Raw genomic sequence first — 20526 nt, 5'->3', positions numbered from 1 at the left:
ACGACATGGCCATCGATAGGTTCAGGTGGCACTGGCACTCTGGTTACTCTGACACAGACATAACATATAGAATAGGTCTATAGTAAAAGGTGAGTAGCTATAATTTGCACTCCACCAAGTCAAGGCCTACACATAAATAAACGCTGAGTAGCCTACTTTGCACATATTTTATGTATATACTGTATATTTTCATCAAGCTCTGATTCTACAAGTTAATTGCCATAAATCAACCCACTCCGTTCAAAAACGCGAAATGAATAAGATTGTTCTCTTTGCCTTGCCGTAACTTCATCCGGACGATGGTCGGCCCAGAACGGAGAGCGCGAAGAGTCCACGCTATGGTCCACGCGCCCTGATGCTGCGCCTACCTTGGAGCGGCTCAAACTAAATTCTGAGGCTATATACAAAATAATTACGGCACATACATACAATAACTTATCTTAATTAATTCGGTATTTCTTCAATAGCTCTTAGTATTTTAGTGAGTTTAAATCTTAATATGGAGATAAGTACTGAAGGATCTGTTCGTGGTATGTTTACTTGTGAAACGTGTGACCTGTCAACGCCGTTCACATACTATGGTCAGAAGCCTCCGAACACAAGAGCCATAGTGTAGGTGAAAGTAAACCACATATTTTCTGCCAGCTTAAATCTGAGAATGTTACCTGAACAGTTCAGTAAAAAATACACCCCTTCCCTTCCCTTCCCCTTTGTTTACATTAGGCTCCTGGAAGAATCATATGTGTTAAAGGATCCTTTCAGCCCTAACAGAGACAAGTTCATCGTTTTGGGCGCAAAGTGCACCTTGTGCAGTAAGGTGGTTTGCATCGGCACGGTAGGCTATGCTCCGTTTAATTTCATTTTTGAGAGACTCGTCTTCCTCTTAATTATGATCCTATGTTCGTGTTTGTAATGTTAGCAACCTAACATCTCAATGTAGACCTGCTTCATATGATACATTTGTGCTTTCAGGATTGCAGTCTATTCTACACCAAACGATTTTGTCTACCATGTGTAAGGGAAAATCTGGACCAGTTCCCCCAACAGATTCAGGCTGAACTGGCGAAAAAGAAAGTTCCCCAGCACACATAGACTGAATTACAAATGTGCAACCTATGTGTGTGTTCCCTCGGAGATAGAGATGGAGATAATGGTAAGTGAGAACGTCATCATATCTATATTCATTACTTAATCAGATTTGAAGTGCAGTTAGGTTGGTTGGTTGCTATTGCAGTGGAGAGCTTTGTTCTCAAAAAATATCTCTTGAAACCATAATGATGCCAGTCATTGAGGGATACAGAAGACAGACATACATGAAAACAGAAATAGCACATTCTGCCCACAGCACACACTAGCCCACATCCCAAAGAACATGGATCTAGCCTATGTCACTTCAGAGCGAGGTTTACTGGCTTACCCTGGTGGCTTCAGGAGTACGGTAACCACTGATCAAAAGAACACTTTACTGCATGTTGCTTCTGAAGTGACATATTGTTTTGAGGTGACTCCCAAAGTTACTTGTGTAAGCCAGTAACCAGCCACTGTTTGGTGTGTACCTCGGTTTTGAAGTCACGGTTTGGTTAATTTTTGGAAAATGTGCAGATACCATTAGAAAGACTGTTGGTTTGCTAGCTCATTTAAAATATCCTAAACCTTTTTTGACCCTGCCTTTTAAAAAAATCGGAATCGAGAATCGTTAAGAACCGGAATCGAAGTAAGAAATCGGAATTGGAATCGGAATTGTTCAAATTCAAACGATACCCAACCCTACTTATAGGCTACCAGAGATTCTTGAGTTACATTGTTGCAAATTTTAAACAATGATGCATCATTCCACAAAATTGTTTGTCTTCTCTATCAGGAAGTTATTCAATAAGCTTAACAATAAACATATAGCCTTAACTCAAAACAGCCGTTAGGCTTATGTCATTTTGGTCTGTAAAAATGTCAAATGCAGCTATGCTTAAATTCTGCTTACAGCACATTAATTATAGGATATGTAAGGGATAATGTATAGAACGCCGGTCATTATGGGGAAAATAAGTCCCGACAGGGCGAACCGGACCCCGACGCGTCAGCGGAGGCGAAATCAGTGCACACTCTAGACAGAAAATTTGGAAAACGCTTCTTAAAAAGTGTCTGAAAATGCAGGGGGAGGGGGGGGGGGGGTAGTTGCTAAAACATGTTTTTGTGACAAAACTGTTGAGAGTAGAGAGCTAATATTTGGGACTACCTATTAAGAAGTGTGTGAACCACCTTGATTTTTTTCAGCCAAATCTGTGATGGTCGAGTGGGGAGATTTGTACGTTTGGGATGGAATGACCCTCTAGTAAAAATGAGAGCATGATTTAGTAAAATGAGCACAAATTCTCTTGATACACAAAAAATATATTGCAATGACACCTCCGGGCTCCATACCAACACACACACGCAGATAATGCGCTAGAATACGCTTTGCGTCGTGATGAGAATACGCTTTGCGCCGCGCTTTTGACCCTCATAATAGAGCCGTATATCTTCAGAACTTTTTGCCATGGAAGTAAATTACACATTCATTATCGGACATTTGTCGTGGTTTGGCAGTAATGTTTTTGCAAGCACTCAAATAAGAATAGTAATTAGCTTCCTCGATGTCGGACACATTAGCTAATCCACCGGCTAAACCCCTGACCATTCGGTACACATCATCTGTATTGAACCTAAAGTCATGTACCAAAAAATTGTTTGGTACGAATACATGTATCTTTACATCCTATCATTTACTGTCATTCTAAAAATCCAAAAATAAACTGTAGGTGATCAGATGTCATAAACTACAGCAGTATCATTCCTGCCAATCAGAGTGCTTGCTGGCAAACCAAATGTAAACATTTACTTTCATTCCCTTGGCTGGCACCTTGCTCCAAAGTAATGCAGGCTACACGTGAAAAGTAAGTTCTGACATCAGTGACTAAAATAAACTTTCCAAAGCCCATTCCCAGTAAAGGTGCACTGTAGAAATACATTTCTGCAATATTGCGTTTACTGGCAAAATCAACATTGTCTAAAATAACAAAAGTCTCTCTGTCTCTTTTTGACGTTTACCATCTCTGTTGTAATGCAACACAACGGCAGTCTGCTTACTGAGGGAATAGGTGATGGGGAAAGTAAACAAGTGACCGTTTCCTCACTTTGGGATTTATCCGAACAATGGGATGACAGTTGGAAAAACATCATTACAATTAAGCATTCTATAATGTTTATAATAAACATTCATTAGGATAATTGACTTTTTTACAGATGAAAATGACAGACTTAACCACTAACTGTTTTGACATAGGGTTAAAACTCTGTTAACCCTTAGAACCCTAAGCTGTTTTTAGGGCATTTTCACTACCTTTATTCATAAGGATTTATTCTGGTCATTGTAAGTGCCACACACATATATTATATATTGTTTTTTTCAGGAGAGTTTAGGCTATTCAGATCTGCCATCATTTCATGTATCATTTCAATACTAGCATTGATTTTATTTTGATTTTTAAAGAATTAAAATATAAAAAGTGTATTATAAAAATTCTTATATTTCGACATGTATCTTACCACAGCAAGCTCACAGCTCTACATGCATTTCATGTGTGTGTAGGGCAGACTGTCCTGAATCGGGCAATATAATTGCCATGTTGGAGGGATACTCTGGGGCTGAGCAATTTACAGAAATATTTGCTGTGTGATTTACGGAAATAAATGCCATTTTTTATTTAGTGATGAAAAATGACCTTTCTGCGCTCCATATCTGTGACACGAACTGATCTGACCTGACTTGACCCGAGGTTGCTGTTAGCCTGCGTGCCTGTGTGTATGCAGTCATAATAATTCTCAACTCTTTACTGCATTGCCATGAACAAAGTAAAGGCAAAAAAGGTGTTTATTTGTTGAACAAATTGGGATGCAATGTGAGCCTTGAATTGGATGCCATGCAGGAATTTGCTAGGATCTCAAAACCGGAATATGAACATGCTTTGCCATAGAGAAACACATGATGGCATTGGATTATAAACATGCTTTGCCACAAGAACAGACAAAAACGTGGGGTAAGTCCAGCTATATGAAGTTATTATTTTGCTGTCAGATCGTCTGTTTTATAACCCAGAAGGATGTACTTGGTATCAAATGATAGCTCTGAGTCTCCTCTTTCATCTGACATGCGTGGCATATCTATGCGATCACGGGTCCGCGAGTAATTCAAACGAGAGGAATGAGTGTGCAGGTTGGTTTGTGTACATGAAGTTATTATTTTGCAGTCACTTCGTCTGGTTTTATAAGCCAGAAGGATCGATAAACATGGTACCAATGGATAGCCCTGTGCCCCCTCTTTCATCTGATATGCTTGCCATATCGATGAGATCACGGGTTCGCGAGTAATTCAAACTAGAGTAATGTGTGTGCAGGTGAATGCAGAGAAGTATAGACTGTAAATATGATGCAATTTGATTTAATTTCATGATTTTTTTTAATTTTCATACTTGATCGTACAGACAAGTGTGTAGTCTCGTTGGAAAGCCCCACTTCTGCTCTGTCGTGCAATAAAGGTTTCATCTCGCTGCGATGAACCGTTCCGGAGCAATGTAACAGAGAAGAAAGTGTGTATTTTTTGACGCACTTTGCGTCAATCGGGTTCTAAGGGTTAAACCTAATTCAAGAGTTTGTAATAGGAAAGATGATGAGCACCATTTTGTGGAATGATCCATTGCGATGAAATTGGCAACTGCCTAGCTTTCCAAAAACAGTCTCTGGCATAAGTGACATTATGCTCTGCCTGGTCAGTGTATGCCTCTTCATGAGAGTGATACTCTGAAAGCAGAATTGTCACTTAAATTCCAAAGTAAATGTGATCGGTATGCTCGGAGTAGTAGTTTACAAACACATTGTTTTTTATGTTGTTACACACATACATTGCATTCTGATTTGGTTGACATGGTTAAGGTCGATCTGCAGAATCTTTTGATGCAAGCAAACCGCATAGAGGAGGGTTCTATATCAGCAGACATGATGTCTTTTAACATTATCCACATACCTGGATACAGCACTCACTTGCACTACTTTCTGTAGGTGCACACTGATAGTGCTGTACTGTGTATGGGGAGGCAGAGGGAGTGACTAGAACGGCAAGAGCAGATAAATGCTTCTTGTAACTATATCTTTTGCATTTCTTATCCAACCACTCACTACACTCACTTGTGCCCTTATCAAGACACATGCTAAGTGTGAAGTTCGAGAGATCTGTGAAGAACAGACAGATGTTCTTTGAATTAATAATAATAATTAATAATTCTTCTTTCTTCCATCCCAGGTCTCAGAATGGCACCAGACTTTGTCTCCTGAATGGCCTTGCTCCTGCTCTGACAGGCATTTGCTCTACTAAAAACATCCTCAGATTCAGAAACTCAAACAGGTGAATTCCACAGGACACTTAAGCCATCAATATACATTCTAATGTAGTGTATTTTAATTATCTGATTTAACTGATACATTAGATTGGTTGTTTTAGTGTCTATTGAGAGGTATATTGAAAATGCTTACGTTTCAGCATTGATGAGTTGATAGTTAAGATTTAGATCTTTTACTGAGTACTTTGAGTATTTTGTTAAAAATGCAATTTGTGATGCAAACAAAATAAAATGTTTGTCTACCATTACCAACAAAGACATCCTTGTTGACTTGAACATTAATACCAAAACAGACACAATAAACTTGATTTACCATCACGACCACTGAAGAGTGAAAACCTCATCAAATTTAATTTTGTCATCTTGGGCTCTTTGAACTGCTCGGCCTGCCTGTCATGTGATGGTATGAAGCAATATTTTCTTCACAAAATATGGTGACTCGTGTGCTTTAAACCACTGGATGGCAGTAGAGGTGTGCTTGCTGCTAGAGCTACTGTAGACATACATCCATGACTATAGCTGCTTTTGTGGGTATTGCCAGGGATGTTTAGGTATTATGAAAGAGAAACAGCCTTGTCAAAGAAAGCTGCTGGTTGATAATATTTTGGCAACATCTTATTTTGTTAATGATTTGGTGATTCATGCAGCACAGTGGTAACAATGTAATCAGGTACTAAGCCATTTAATGATTCCTGGATTACAGACGAGTACAGACATGGTAAAGTTTGGAGAATTGTAAGACTTAATTAGTTTCAGGTGGGTGTTTGTAGCATGTGAGCAGTTGCCAATACTTGTACGTGCACATAGTGCCAAAGTCTGCCAGAGATAAGATTGTTGCCAACTATGACATAGCCCCAAAGACTGCTGGTTAGATTACTTGTGAAACAAAGGTGAACTAGGTGATGACATAATGCCCCCTGACTTTTCCAGGCAGGTATTCCAGATACATGGTTTGGGACTAACCGGCAAGTTATTTCAGAGTAACAAACACTTCTAAAGAGAAATCAGCTTTATTTTGCTTGGAGAACAAAGTCATAGGGCTCCACTAGGTTAGTCAGTCACATGCTTGGAAAACATGCCGCAGGTTATACACATGCAGTTATGGTGTTGATCCCCAAGGAAGCTCACAGGGTTTAATGAGGGAAGAAGTGCATAGTTTTGCCACTTTGGTGAAATAAGACACGTTTAAAAGCATGTCAGCAAACAGCAGCGCACAGACTCCACACAAAAGAAACCTCCCGTCTGAGTGGAGTGTTATTGCTTGTCTGTGGACCATAGAAAAACAATTAATCCAATGCAATGGGGATCGGGAAGTCGAGCAGCATCAAAACAACGAAGTCACCAAAGTTTAGTGGATACGTAGTCTACATGTTCGCCTTAAAATGGGCGGTGCCTGTATTCTTATCCAATGAATATCGTTCTCTATTTAAATAGCTTTTGCTGTCAGTCTATTTTTCTCAGTCGGTTTCCTTTTCCATCGCCATATTGGCCACTCAGATGACTTGCCTGTTTTTCTTCGCTCTTACTACGAGACTAAACTGACAGGACAGCCCTGTTCAGCTGCAGTTTGTTTTCAAGTTCAAGTGATTGTAGGCTACTGCACGCATTGCCACACACTGAAGGGAGTTCGCCTGGATCGTATATAATTTGGCCATGAACGCATTGGCCTTAATGTGGGCTTTAAACGGTTATTGTGGCAATAAGTGTTGGTAATCTCGGACTCTGTTGGTTACATAAATTGACGCACGGACATTTTCATATGTGGAAAATGTCAAATGTTCGTCTTTCTAATGGAAGTCCAACGCTGGAAAGGGTGGATTCTAGATCGACTGATCTCACCAGGGACCCCGTCTGCAGAAATCTTTTCGGACCTGTTGATCATGAAGAGTTTAAGAAGGATTGTAAGGAGCAGATGCAAGAGATGACAAGAGCATCCACCGAGTCATGGAGTTTTGATTTCGCCAATAACGAGCCTCTGTCTGATGGGAAATTCGAGTGGAGCGAGGTGGATGGCAGAGCCGTTCCCGAATTTTACACCAGACCTCCGCGTATACGCACAGATTCCCCAGACAGCTTGGATCATAACGGGAATCATGACTTGAATACTATATTTCCTACTCCGTGTGCGAGTGGAGGAGGGCGCTCCGAAGACACCGACGCTGATCGGAATCAACAAGGGTTTTCGGAGACCCGTAACCCATCAAGGAAACGACATGCAAGTCAAGGTGGGATAGACTATGCCAATATATTCCTTATAACGTAGGCTAGGGTAGGCCTATAGGTTAGGAGCAGCCTATACCTATACCGATAGACTACCCTGGTGTAGCCTGGGCTACGTGTGACAAGTGCACTGAAGCTGGCCAAGTCTTTAGTTAGCCTAACGTCAACAACACAGTAGCCTATGCAGCCTATTCAGAAAACTGTCTTGGTTGACAATGTAACATAATCAGCAACAGTAGCCAAAACTAACCAGCTATAGAATGTCCGAATGTTATATTTCTGCTATTGATTATAATTTATCATTTTAATCTCTCATTGAATAGCCTTAATCAGATTTTTACGTAATTAGATTTGATGAAGACATACAATTTGTGGCACGAGAACAGTTGGGCTATATCTATGCACATGCAGGCAGTTCAAACATTGCGCGCAAGTGACATTTTCTCTCTCTCCCGTGCAGAGTCTGCGTGCCGAAGTAAAAGAGCCAACACAAGTTCCAGAGAGGTCGGCCGTAGTCGAGACACGACAGATCTTGTAGAACAGACGCCTAACAAATCTGGTCCAGGACCTAACCACGAACGTTAGCTTTCAAAGGTAAGTAGCCTACTTCAGTGACAGTAGGCATCAAATTAGGTTACAACTGTGGCATAGTCTGGTTATCGGGGGGAAAATACCATTGATGTGGTTAAACTGATCAGTAACCTACGAATCACTCCCTTATCAACGAAGCATCACTGGTGGAGAATAAACGGTTTACCAAGGTGCAGCAACAGGCTACAGACGATTTTACATAGGCTAATCCTTACAGAACGTCTGATTACACGGTAACAACTTGAAGGAAAGAGTGAAACTGGGGGATTTCACTACACGACCTAGAGTTAAGTTTCTGCCAACTTAACAATAACCTGATATGTCTGTATTGGGCCTATATCTGCCAGGTTTGACTGGACACAGCCCATAGCTTAGGTGTATAGGCTAGTGCAGAGTATATTTTCTGACCTCTGTGGTCAAGTGATTTCACTGTGAATTGTGATGATCTCAGATGGCGTCAATAAAACTAAAATTGTTTACATTGTTGCCTTTTCCAACAAAAAGTTTTACTGGATTAATGAAGCCCCCTGTAAAATCTGTGTGTCCTACAACTAGATTTATCCTACATTGATGTCAGTGATATCTTTATGTGACAGACTAGCCTACTGTCATTATTTAAAATTATATTATGGGCCTGCTTCTTTGTATAGCTTAAACAGTTTTCTGCTTGTGCAAATCTTTTGTAGCTGTTTGAAGAAAAATATGAGAACTTGACAAAGCTGAGATTTTGTCTTTTTTTCCCACAGACCTAGCAATTCCTACCTTTTCCATGAAACACTTGGTGCTTGAAGAAGCAATGAGGAACTGCAGTGGGAAAAGACTCATAGCCCTACATGAAAATGGGAGGGCTTGTATAAGCACTGATTTTTTACACTAAAGTTTTAGCACTCAAAGGAATACATTTGCCTCAAAAGCAAACTATGTAGCAGTGTGCAATTGGATTTTGTCCTTTTTTGCTCAGTTTTTTTACTACCTATCTATAAATATTTGTTTTATATGTAGCACATACAAAGTAATATTGTGTACTTGTAATATTATAAAGTTTTTATTACAGTGTGTGACTTGAAGAATTGCAGTGCAGTTTTAAAATGTCTCCCCAAATTGCTGTTGGTCCTTCCAATGGAGGGTTCTCCTGTTCAGGTAATTATTAGTTAGATATTGACATCAGGGTTGAAATATTTTAAATCAAAAAGTGCCTATTTCATGAGTTAAGTGCAGTTATTAAAAAAAGAGAGGGTTGCCGTTTTTAAGTAGGTCATAAAATAGGGATTGAGGGGCCATAACCTTTCAGTTACATTGCCTAGCTCAAAGATAAAAAATAGTTTACGTATAAATTATGGTTGGTGGCAAAAGGATTTTATTTGGGGTTAAATATGACTGTGAGCGAATGACGTTCTGCCAAAGCTTCAATACATTGGAAGGATGGGGTGGGGGTGGCCTGGGTGTGCAGGGGTGGTGTAAGGTTATATTCTATGGTGTATCTGATGGAATATAATAGTATTAAATCACTGGGATATCCCACTAAATTTATTTTGTGCCAGTTATATTATATTAGTTTTTTTTTTTTTTCTAGAAGTCAAAATCCTACAAGAAATCCTACTGAGCACTTAGCACATAGCATACGTCGTTAGCACATAGCATACTATGTGTACATTCAAAATAAATTCATTTTCATTTCATGCATTAATCACAGTAGAGAATGATATTGGCTTTTAACACTGGGTTGTGCATCTTCAGACCACATTAATGCAAAGATGTCGTTGTTTTCACATTCATGGGTATTTGTGTTGATAATGTCATGGCATTATGATTAGAGACGAATATAGGGGAGCGAAGACGTTACACTGCTTTTATTTGTGTACAATATTGAAGTTTATTTGTATATATTTCTATGTAAGGAAACACTGAGGAAATTATACTAACTTATTTATGTTAGGCTTATGTTGTTTATGACTATCCAAAGTGGCATTTGTGCATTTTTTTGTAAGTCCATAATTCTCAGATATAAAAATAAATAAATTGTGCAAATTTGCAAACTGAGCCTACTTTTAAAATGTGGATTTTGTATTGCATGTTTGAAAAATATTAAAAGAATATCAAAACCTAATTATCTGATTTTTTATTATATTTTAATTTTTTCTCTTAATTATTATTATTATCAGTAGGCTATTGTTATCTGTTCCAAACATACCTAGGCCTAAAATCTATTGGTGCATGCATGGACACATCCAAGAGCAGCATTTGAATATCTCACTCTGAAAAAGGGTGCAGTGACCAACAACGCTTGGACTGGAGTATGGTATGCTCTCCTGTAGGCCTATTGCTAATTAAGATTGTTGAAAAACTGTTGGACTACATAGATTATATATAGCCTGCATGTGTTCAGTAAACCATCTAAAGCACAGCAAAACGCCTTGCTGAAAGTTCCCTCCTCCATTTCAGCTCACAACTTCATCTCTTCATAAAGATTAGTCGACATCGTTACATTCCATAATTTTGGTAGTTCTTTGTCCCGATTTTGTGGTTCACCTGCACTGAATGCATGCGTATTTCAGATATTCTCTCCCGTTGCCAACACATACAGTAATAGGTAACCGGACCTATTTACCACACGTAGGCTGCTCACTAGGCATTCTTCCTGGTGCTCGAGCTATCAATTCGCAAATACAATTTTTCAACTGAGAAAACAAGGACACGTTCTTTAAAAAAAGGAAAGACAACTTGTCCCAGATACTGACATTCGGGTTGTCCAATCAGGTCATCATTAAGAAAAGCACACCACTCGTTGTAGCCACTAAGATCGCCCTTGCTTTAAAAGTGCGCTGAGTCAGTTTTTTCGGTACAGGGTGTTCTTTTGCTCGGTTCAGCCCTCAAGTATGCCCATTGGTCAGACAGTGATTTTTTTTCATCCGTGCAGGAGCAACACTGTTTGGAAGACTGGAGGCGCTGATATGCAGACGGAGGAAATATAAGCAATGTTAACATCTGAAGTTGGGTAAATGTATTTATTGCATTGTCAAATCATACCCTATCACAGCTGCAACTTCAAGTTTACAAATGTTTGCGAGATTGCAAACGAAAACACGGTAGACTGGTTGCCTCGCAGGCACCCCACCTCGGATATAACAGTGATTCGCCATTCAGTGCTTTTTGAGCATCACTTCTTATAGATTAGGCTATTAGTTGATAATTAGTTGCAACATTTCTTTGGATAGCCAACTCCACAGAGAACCGACAAAGAAAACATAATTAAAAATATACAATTATAAATTTAAGAGTCATATGATAATACATGTTGTATACCATATACATACATCCTATAATCAGAACTGTTGTTGGCTTTGTGCCATTCTGCCATAAATTGTAAGTCTAGTTTGTGTAACTATATAATATTGTAAAAAACTGGCAGTGGCCAAGCCTTAAACTTTTAACCTCCTCATCAGACCATTATGCAGAGTTCAGCATCATCCACTGCCTAACATGACATCACTCAAAAGAACCAAGTGTGTCATGCCAGGTATGACCTCATCCAATTGGAGTGGGGTTGGTCCTCCTCTCCCTCTTACTAACACAACTTAGTGAATGAATGTGTGTAAATCATTACCCACATCTCCTCAAATGCCCCCTGAGATCATGAGATAGAGGATGCTGAGGGCAAAATGCACGTTTACAAAAAATGGCCCAAAAAACCTGATCCCTAAGGTAAAATGAGAAAATATCTAATTTTATTGCATGGCATATAATAAGAGGGGAAGGCTAGTAAAATCAGCCTAGTTTACAGCTGTAACTATTAATAGATATTTAGCAAGAGATTCAAACATGACTTCATATTTGGCATTTCCACTGCAGGGGGATCTGTGTTTTTTTGGAAGTGCAACTTCCCATCTGCTTTGTATTTGTATTAATTTGAATGTTTTATGAGGGTAACTAAAGGTTTTATTTTCCACCTCTCTTTGCCTAATCATGTGTTTGGGCTGAACTGTATAATTATGAACCTGCATGAGTGAGAGTGTGACTCTCTGGCTAAGTTATCTCAGCTTGGCTTCCAAAGTGTTTCAAGAGGATGTAAACAAGCCCTCTGCCCAAGGGATCTCTCACACACTTTTGGCTCCCAGAGTTTTCCCGCTGTTAGCTCAAGTGCATTCTGTGTGTGTTTTGGGTTTGCTAAGTGTGTGTGTGTGTGTGTGTTGGTCTCGAAAGCCTCTGCACTTTCCTTCCAATTCCTCGTCTTATCACATGGTTTTCATTTCTTTCATCTAGCTCTGAGCCCATGTATGCATGGTTGTGTGAGAGAGAGAAGAATAGTGTGTGTGTGTGTGTGTACTGTATGTGTGTGTGCGTTTTGGGGGTGGGGGGGTCATGGTTTAAAATAATGCTAGCAATCAACTCCTGAAGTTATCCATGACCCTACTAATCACAGACCGACACGACTCTTCAGTAGTCATAGCACGAGCAGCTGGGTGTTAGGTGCTATGCTAGCCATGGCTACAATTTAAACTTGCTTCAAATGTTAACCACAGTCACTGCATAAAAACATGAACACAGTGACCTCCCATGTCTTTAGACATATCTGTTTTACAGTTCTTTTCACACCTTTACTAATCTGCTAGTCCAAAGATTGTGTTACTTCTTGTCATAGTGTCATAGTTTCTGTTTTCTGTTCACAGATAAAAAATTTGGAGGAAATCTCAACGGTCAAAAGGACTGCAGAGGTCAAGCTAACTTGCTCCCTGCAGTTACTGATTTAAAAAAGGTGACGACATGAAGTGGCAATTATCTGATGCTGAAGTGTCCAAAGGCCAAAGGTTATCTGATATGTAAGAACCATAACAGGAAATAGTTTTTTCTGATCATCCAATGCACTTTTCATGTAATAAAAATCACAGAGAGCGCCAGTAGGACAAGTCTTAGGGCAATAGCATTTTAAAAAATACTGAAGGATAAATCAATAACAAGAATATGCTCTTATGCTAAACATGTTTGAGTCCTGTCAATAAGAATAGTGAGACTTATTTGCAAAGCTGGGCGGTAAAAGAATGTTCACTGTGAGTTAAGTGCTATCCAAATACTCCCCATGCGTTGTCAGTTCCTATTGTTGCAGAGGACTAAAGTAACTTCAGTAGAGATCTTAAAGTTAATGTTTAGATGAAGTGAAGAGTCATATTGTTGAGCATGCACTGTTGTCATGCTTAGCGGGCCTGTAAGAAGTGTAAATAAACCACATTCCTATTGACCCAATATAGAATAAAATAGTTACCATACAATCCATACCATACAATCAATACACCACTGTTCTTTAGATGAAAGCTGTTGGAAAACAGCAAGTACATTTGTGTGAGGTGTTTTAAAGCACTCCATCAATCACTTATTTAAAAGAAGAACAACAAAAATATGTTGCCTTCACCTATCCATTCTAAAGAAAGATGAGTTGTAATTTATCTATTTTTGTGATTTACTGGGAAGGTTTGGAAATAAAACTCAGAAAAGTTTTTTAATGTTAATATTGTTATGATGTTGCCCACAGTTAAGCACAGACTTGTCTCCAACACTGCCCTCTTTTGGAAGGAAAATGACAGTATGATTTAAATGCTGTTTATTACAGATAAATTGTAGTGTGTTTCTTCACTAATTGTTTGTAGGTTCAGGACAATAGCAAAATGAACAATAGAAATCATCTATACTACACACAATACAGCCCACAGCTGTAGTACCGATCTACAAAGAAAACAAGGGGGGCACTTTACAGCATGGCCTGAGCTGTGCACAGAGATGTGTATCCATCTGTAGAGAGCAGATACGAGAAACCATAATCTGTTTCTTTTTTTCTGTGGTGTTGTAGAAAATGAGTTTGGCTGCCAAAAAAAACAAACAAACTACCAAATGGTGGAATGTGTTGACGCAAACTAATGGTGTACTGCCTTCATCATTACTGGGGGGCAACATCCTTTGGCGCAGAGTCTAATCCAGTACAACTGAGAATATGGGACATCATACAGAAAGCAGACTAGACTCTCAAGCCTTTTGTATGACTCAGGTTTCCTATTTGTTCTATTTCCACTATCAAAACACTAAAATAACATTATACCAACATTGCAGAGGAAATCTCAGATTATCAACAGCAATTCATATATAGAGAAAGAGATCCTAACTGAGCACTAAGTACATCTACACTCACAAGCATTTCAGTCATGCGAGTTAAGGCATGATGAACAAGGTGTATAAATCAGGCATTGTTCTCTTTATTTATTGACATGTTTGTACATGTTCAGAGGGACTGAGATGGATAGGTCAGGTAATGGATGTTGAAGGATGATTTGCTTTTCCTTTGATGTAGAGAGTCCAGAGATGACCTTTGAAGATCTTTATAGCCGTATGGCATGGCATCCCTGTTAGATGTGTGACACTCGAGGGAATGCCCTTTGTGTCTTTTTTTTATGACAAACCCTGTGTGTGTGTGTGTGTGTGTGTGTGTGCGCATGCGCTTGTGAGCACACCATGTTTCAGCTATATTTTTTAGATTTTGCTCCTCCGATTGACCTCTTGTAGTGTTTTCTGGTCTCCTCCACAGTTACACCTGTTGACCTGGAGATGAAGCACCACAATAGGTCACTAAAATGAGACAACTATCCTCCAAGGTCTAAAAAGAGTAGAAAAATAATAAAAGAGCAAAATTAATTTTAAAACAGAAAAGGCAAAACAATTTGGTTTTTATTTAGTATGCAGACTGTTGCTTCTCATAGCCAAATGTGCATCATGCCACCGCAGAGTGAAGAAAGTCTGTTGGGGATCACATCACGGCTTCGTAGTAGTGAGATTTGAAGGAATGGACACCCCTTTTGTGCTCTGTGCTTGAACTCTATTGTTGACCTCTCTCCCTCTCTCTCTCCCACTCACATACACACGCACACACACAGAAATAAAAGACAGTTTGCGTGCTGATGGTTACACTAATCCCAGAGGCAAAGTGGGGAGACTTGAATATTCCACAGGAAAGTCAGATGAAAGAGCGACATCCCTGTTTATTAGGGTTCTCTTTCAGCTGGCTATAGAGCACAGCTCATAAAGCCCCCTAATCTAATTAGACTGACCGCCTGGAGCCCCACGTGTGGACAGAGGGTGGGACATACAGAGGACAGGGAGAGGGATCTTCTGAGAGGGAGATGGAGAGAGGAGAGCATGAGGGATCTTCTGAGAGACAGAGGGAGAGGGACAGAGGAGAGGATGAGGGATCTTCTGAGATATGGAGGAGAGGAAGAGGAGAGGATGAGGGATATTCTGAGATATGGAGGAGAGGAAGAGGAGAGGATGAGGGACATTCTGAGATATGGAGGAGAGGAAGAGGAGAGGATGAGGGATCTTCTGAGATATGGAGGAGAGGGACATAAAGGCATTAAAATGGTTATTGAAAATTACACTGAACAGAATTGCCATGATGCCATAGGGGATGTTTGTAGAAGCATTAGATTGTAACTGCTCTTGTTATACATGGTCAAATAATGGATATAAAAACTGAATGGACATTTACCAGTTTGTTCTGCAACCAATTAATAGCACAAAATCTAAATTGCAACATTAAGTTCATTCTAATTTGACCAGCTCAGCACACCCAAGCGCTAATTGTCTTAAAACAGAGACATGTTAGTGAAGATGATGTAACCTTTTGATTGGACAGTGTCCTTGGGTGACCTGAGAGGCACTTCTAAATAAGATGTATTATTACTTTTTTCTGTACTGAGGAAATACTAGTGGTCACACAGAGCTTTGTGTGACGTACTTAACAGGACAGAGTTTTAGTTCCACATGGCTGAGACCTACAAAAGCCTGGACGTGCAGAGATGTCCACGTGATATGTACAGTAAGGCCAGGCTGTGTTAACTAAAACTGGGAAGCGTTTCAATGTTTAAAGTACTCTGACGTGTGCTGATATCAGTGGAACTTGGGCGAGGGACCAGGAGTGTTTCCCTGCACTGGGTACATACTGTATCTTGGATTAAGCGTAGCAATAAAGCCCATATCGCTGACATATCACTCTAATGTCATATAGCTGTCTGATACTATGGCCTTGGGCCTATTTACTATTTGATATGGTATCTGTAATGACCAAAATAGTATGTTCATTGGCTTCCAAACTATACTGCTGTAATGTATAAAGGTTACATATATACACAATATGCACACATGTATACACAGACACTTGATATTCATGTGTGCAACAATCTGGTAAGCCTCTGTCTCTGTGGATATGTTTATTCACAGGATATGTATAGGTTTATGTAGGCTGATGTTTGATAACTCTGAGAAAGTTATCTAGGATTATAGAAAAAACACTACCTCCATGTTGTCTCATTTCAAATGTATGATTAAATGTTGTAATGCCATAACATAAATGTATACACTCTTAAAACGAATGTGTTGAAAACAACACAACTTGTGTTGTTTTTAACACATCTCTGTCTCCAGATAGGAACAACACAGTTTGTGTTGTGTCCTTTCTTATTTGTTACACAATATGTGTTGAATATAACACAACTTGCGTTGAAAACAAAACAACTTGCGTTGTTTTTTCACACATCTCTGTGTCCAGATAGGGACAACACATTAGTGTTAAGAGTGTAATATCTATATTGAATCAAACTTCTAGGCATGGTTTGTATGTGTATCTGTGATGGAGCACAAAACAATATGCCTTGAAGGAAACTATAAAGTAAGGGTTGACATAAAGTTGTGAAAACCTGATTATGTGCCTCCAGATTCTGTAGGGGTCTCTGAGAACCATACAGGATTTTGGCACCTGTAGTTGAGGGCTATTTGGCCTGATACAAGCCCTCTGCGTGCAAGCAGAGCGCAGGGACATGAGCCTAGATAAGATTGCTCTCATCAGCGCAAGCTGAGCGCCCAAACAGGGCAACTCTGCACTGCTGGCCAAGTCCTCTGAGGTGAACTATGCATCATGCTCCATGTTATCTCTGACAGCATGTATTCAGCACACAACATGGGGAGGTGCTGCTTCACTGGCCTGCATGTGGGTTTACATGAGGCCAGTCATGTAGCCTGTCTAACCTCCAACAGGAACATGTGAAACTTGCCACATATGTGCACCTGTACACTGTAGAGTCTTCTCCTCAACTCAGACTAGAGACCCTTGCCACTGAGGTCAAGGGTCAAGAGCAGTGGGATTTACGGTTCAGAGATACAACTCAAAGCAGGGAGCCTGTGTCCAATTTCACAGGCTATTGCAATTTGTGCATCTACATTTCAATGATAATTGCTGTTGCTGGCCAAGTTTGTATTCATTTATGTGATGGAAGACTTGCCATTGGGTGTCCTTCCACAAAAGGGTAGCCCAACAGAGGGTGGGGAGAAAGCGTGGTCGGAAAGTTCCAGTGAAAAGAAAATAAAAAGGGAGGAAATGTGGAAAGGTTTCATAGGCTACTTCATGTTTGTTGCCTTGGCGGTCAAGGAGTCATGGCAACCAGTTCAGTCCTGGACCACAAAAGAGATCACACACTCATCCAGTTCACACAAAGGAAGATTAACTCTGTGTTGATGTAAGAATGTGTGTGTCTGTGTGCAGCCTAACCTTTGATATATTGAAAAACATTCAATAATATTGCTTGATGTTTAACAATTGCCATAAACAATCACTTGCTGCATAAAAAAGAAAATTGTATGTATTGTATGAAAGCACTTTATAAATCACAATGCATTCTCGGATGATTTTTTAATAATAATACCCTTCCCAGTCTATTTTCAGACCATCTGGTTATTACAAGAGAGACATTTTTAGCACTGAGGCATTCTTGTGTTTTTTCCACCTCATATTACTGAAGCGAAGAGTTACAGTGAATCCCTTAGAACCACAACATGAGACTACGTCATAACTTCTAAAATATAGAGTTTCCCTAAGTACAAGGGAGCACTTATTTAGGCCCTCGCGTTTGGACCAGTGATGAGATCAAGAGTCTGTCATATTCGCTCAGCTAAAATGAGCTTAGCAGCTCGCAGAAGGGCTGACAGCAAGACTTTGGGGTAGCCGTCTGCACCAGCGGAGAGGGTGAGATTTGGAGTCGAGTCTGTGACATAGTAGAGCTGATTGAGAGTGACTCATATTTGCATTCCTTCAGTGTCATCAAGAAATGGCTGCTGACAGGCAACACACACAAAAAATAAAAATACTTGTTTGTCTAGTGTCATGAGAGAGAGAGAGAGAAGTAATTCATAGATAATTGCTGTATTTGTGCCACCCCTTGCTGCCTACTTGTTGCTGGGAAATCAGAGTCTTGTTTACTAATGGGCATGACAGATACATGGAACCTCTTCGTTGACAGTGACATCTGCGGTCACACACTTGTTAAACTATTTATGGTTCTGTTTTTCAGTAAGGCTACATTATGGGTGGACTCCTATGCAGAGGCACTTCAAGGTTTTCAGTGTCAACAGAAACCAAACAAACCCAGTGGCCTTTGGGTAGTCAGGTGAGAGACAAATCAATTCTGTTGGATTAACCAGTCCCCTATGAGCTCATCATCTGGCGCCGACTTTTGTTTTGAACCAGTTAATTGAATAACTCACCTTACAGGAAATTCCTGTCAGACCAGATGCTGTAATTTTCTTTGAAATATGTTGTTGTCCGGTTGCTTTCATCCATTCAGCGCAGGATGCCAGGTGCTTTGTATGGAGAAATGCTTTGTTGTTTTGAACATGGCACTTTTGTGTCTCGTCTGTCTTCTGTGAGAGCTGTTCTGCATCGTTGCTTGAGGGCACACGTGAGGCTTCCTCATTGTTTTTGACTTCTAATGTAAATGGTTGGGAGGAACGAGAGCGATACCTCATCACTGTCACGAGGACAGGTCAGTCCTCAGAAACACTGACACACAAAAAAAACAAACAACTGCCATCCTAGACATAGTTAAGCCATAAAAGGTGATTGTAAAATGCTGATATTGCAGATGTCAGACTTCGAGAATGTGCCATTGAGTTATAAAGAGGGAGGAGTGGGTAACAGCCAAGATGATAGCCATTAATGGTGTGTCCTATTCAGCGAGCTGGTGCCAGGGCAGTGGGGCAGGACAGGGCGTGAGCGGTTTGGCTCCTAGCGTTTGTCCCATGGGTGACTCACCCTCTGGAAATGGCCTCCGTAGCACTAGGATGGCATGCGATCATTCTCAATCATTCTTCAACACTGATGACAAGCCTCACACTCACCCGTTCAACATGCACAGTCACACACATGTCTCTTTAGTGTGTGGGTCACATTCCAAGCCTTAGTCTGGCCCCACCCCTTCCCTTACTCTCACTCACGCACACTCTGTTTACCAACGGCAACCACAGTGCAGTGCTTCATAGGCAAAGGCTGTCTGTCACATGTACACACATAAACAAATAAGATGCCATTAGCCTGCCATTGTCACGCTATCCCAACATTAAGCTATAATAAACTTTAAACAAATAGACTTTGACTTAATAAAGTTAACGATGAAATCATCGCAAACATATGCTGCTAGGGCAAACACAGATCCTTTGAGATGCTGGGTGTTACAACGCAAAGGTCCCTGTTTTGGCACATGATGTCATCGCTGCCCAACCCCAACCAAAACACAGGGAATAAACAGAGATGTCGTGTAACGTAGACACAATTCCAGTGGTCCGTGACTAACGCCTTCCATATCAGAGCAAAAGTGGTAAACACCCAGCCGCACCCTGTCATAGGCCTGTCCCTGGGATCCTCACGGCTGCACAGACTCCAGCCATACTGTGAAATGAAGCTCTCCATTTGTTATTGTGGCCAACTCTGGCTCCTTGACCATATAATCTCAAGGGCGGAGTGTGTGAGGACGTTGCCAAAATCCCTGGGCTTGTTTTGTTATTTGATCTAAAAAATAAACAAAAAGGGGAAAAGTGCCCTTTTTAGACTGGCACAGCAGGTATTGTTGCTGGAATATAAGACACAGACTCACTCTTTCAGCAGGAATATAAGACACAGACTCACTCTTTCAGCTGGAATATAAGACACAGACTCACTCTTTCACTTGGGCCCTGTAGTCTGAGAACAGAAAGGGAGCTACAGCTCACATTTAGGAGGCAGCTACTGACTTCTGAGGCCTGGAATTCGCTTTGATTTGTTTTAGCGTTGTTTGCAGTGAAGATAATGCAGTATGCATAGATGTACACTGTTGCCAAACTCCAATCCATCTCCAGACCCTACATTTTGGGTCCTAATTATGACTGCTGCTAGCATAGCTAGCGTAGTGGTCGTATAGGGATTGTCAAAGTTTTTAAAAAAATT

The 20526-nt window shown here is 40.3% G+C and overlaps 2 protein-coding genes across 2 annotated transcripts; both read left to right on the top strand.

The window, feature by feature from the left end:
- The first annotated feature begins 315 nt into the window (after window positions 1–315).
- On the top strand, window positions 316–5750 carry cdpf1 (cysteine rich DPF motif domain containing 1). Its single transcript, XM_076296282.1, has 4 exons — window positions 316–612; window positions 724–835; window positions 973–1153; window positions 5333–5750. The coding sequence occupies exons 1-3, from the start codon at window positions 500–502 to the stop codon at window positions 1090–1092; spliced, it is 345 nt and encodes a 114-aa protein (XP_076152397.1). The 5' UTR covers window positions 316–499; the 3' UTR covers window positions 1093–1153; window positions 5333–5750.
- A 1039-nt stretch (window positions 5751–6789) lies between these two features.
- On the top strand, window positions 6790–10347 carry cdkn1ba (cyclin dependent kinase inhibitor 1Ba). The gene is made up of 3 exons (XM_076296280.1): window positions 6790–7654; window positions 8110–8243; window positions 8987–10347. Exons 1-2 carry the CDS (start codon window positions 7189–7191, stop codon window positions 8232–8234), a joined length of 591 nt encoding a protein of 196 aa, XP_076152395.1. The 5' UTR covers window positions 6790–7188; the 3' UTR covers window positions 8235–8243; window positions 8987–10347.
- The last annotated feature ends 10179 nt before the right edge of the window (window positions 10348–20526 follow it).

The sequence above is a fragment of the Alosa pseudoharengus genome, unplaced genomic scaffold, assembly GCF_046254945.1.
Source record: "Alosa pseudoharengus isolate Yale_2024_CS ecotype anadromous, Long Island Sound unplaced genomic scaffold, YU_APseudo_1.1 YU_APseudo_1.1_scf_20, whole genome shotgun sequence".
Taxonomy (NCBI): Eukaryota; Metazoa; Chordata; class Actinopteri; order Clupeiformes; family Clupeidae; genus Alosa; species Alosa pseudoharengus.
Note: the sequence above shows the minus strand (reverse complement) of the source record. Positions and strands in the feature narration are given on the sequence as shown.

Excerpts from the sequence above, each read along its gene's own strand:
- cdkn1ba (XM_076296280.1), top strand. The coding sequence starts at position 7,189 with ATGTGGAAAATGTCAAATGTTCGTCTTTCTAATGGAAGTCCAACGCTG. Across the intron at positions 7,655-8,109 it reads GAAACGACATGCAAGTCAAG|AGTCTGCGTGCCGAAGTAAA; the intron begins GTGGGATAGACT and ends TCTCCCGTGCAG.
- cdpf1 (XM_076296282.1), top strand. The coding sequence starts at position 500 with ATGGAGATAAGTACTGAAGGATCTGTTCGTGGTATGTTTACTTGTGAA. Across the intron at positions 613-723 it reads CCGAACACAAGAGCCATAGT|GCTCCTGGAAGAATCATATG; the intron begins GTAGGTGAAAGT and ends TGTTTACATTAG. Across the intron at positions 836-972 it reads AGGTGGTTTGCATCGGCACG|GATTGCAGTCTATTCTACAC; the intron begins GTAGGCTATGCT and ends TTGTGCTTTCAG.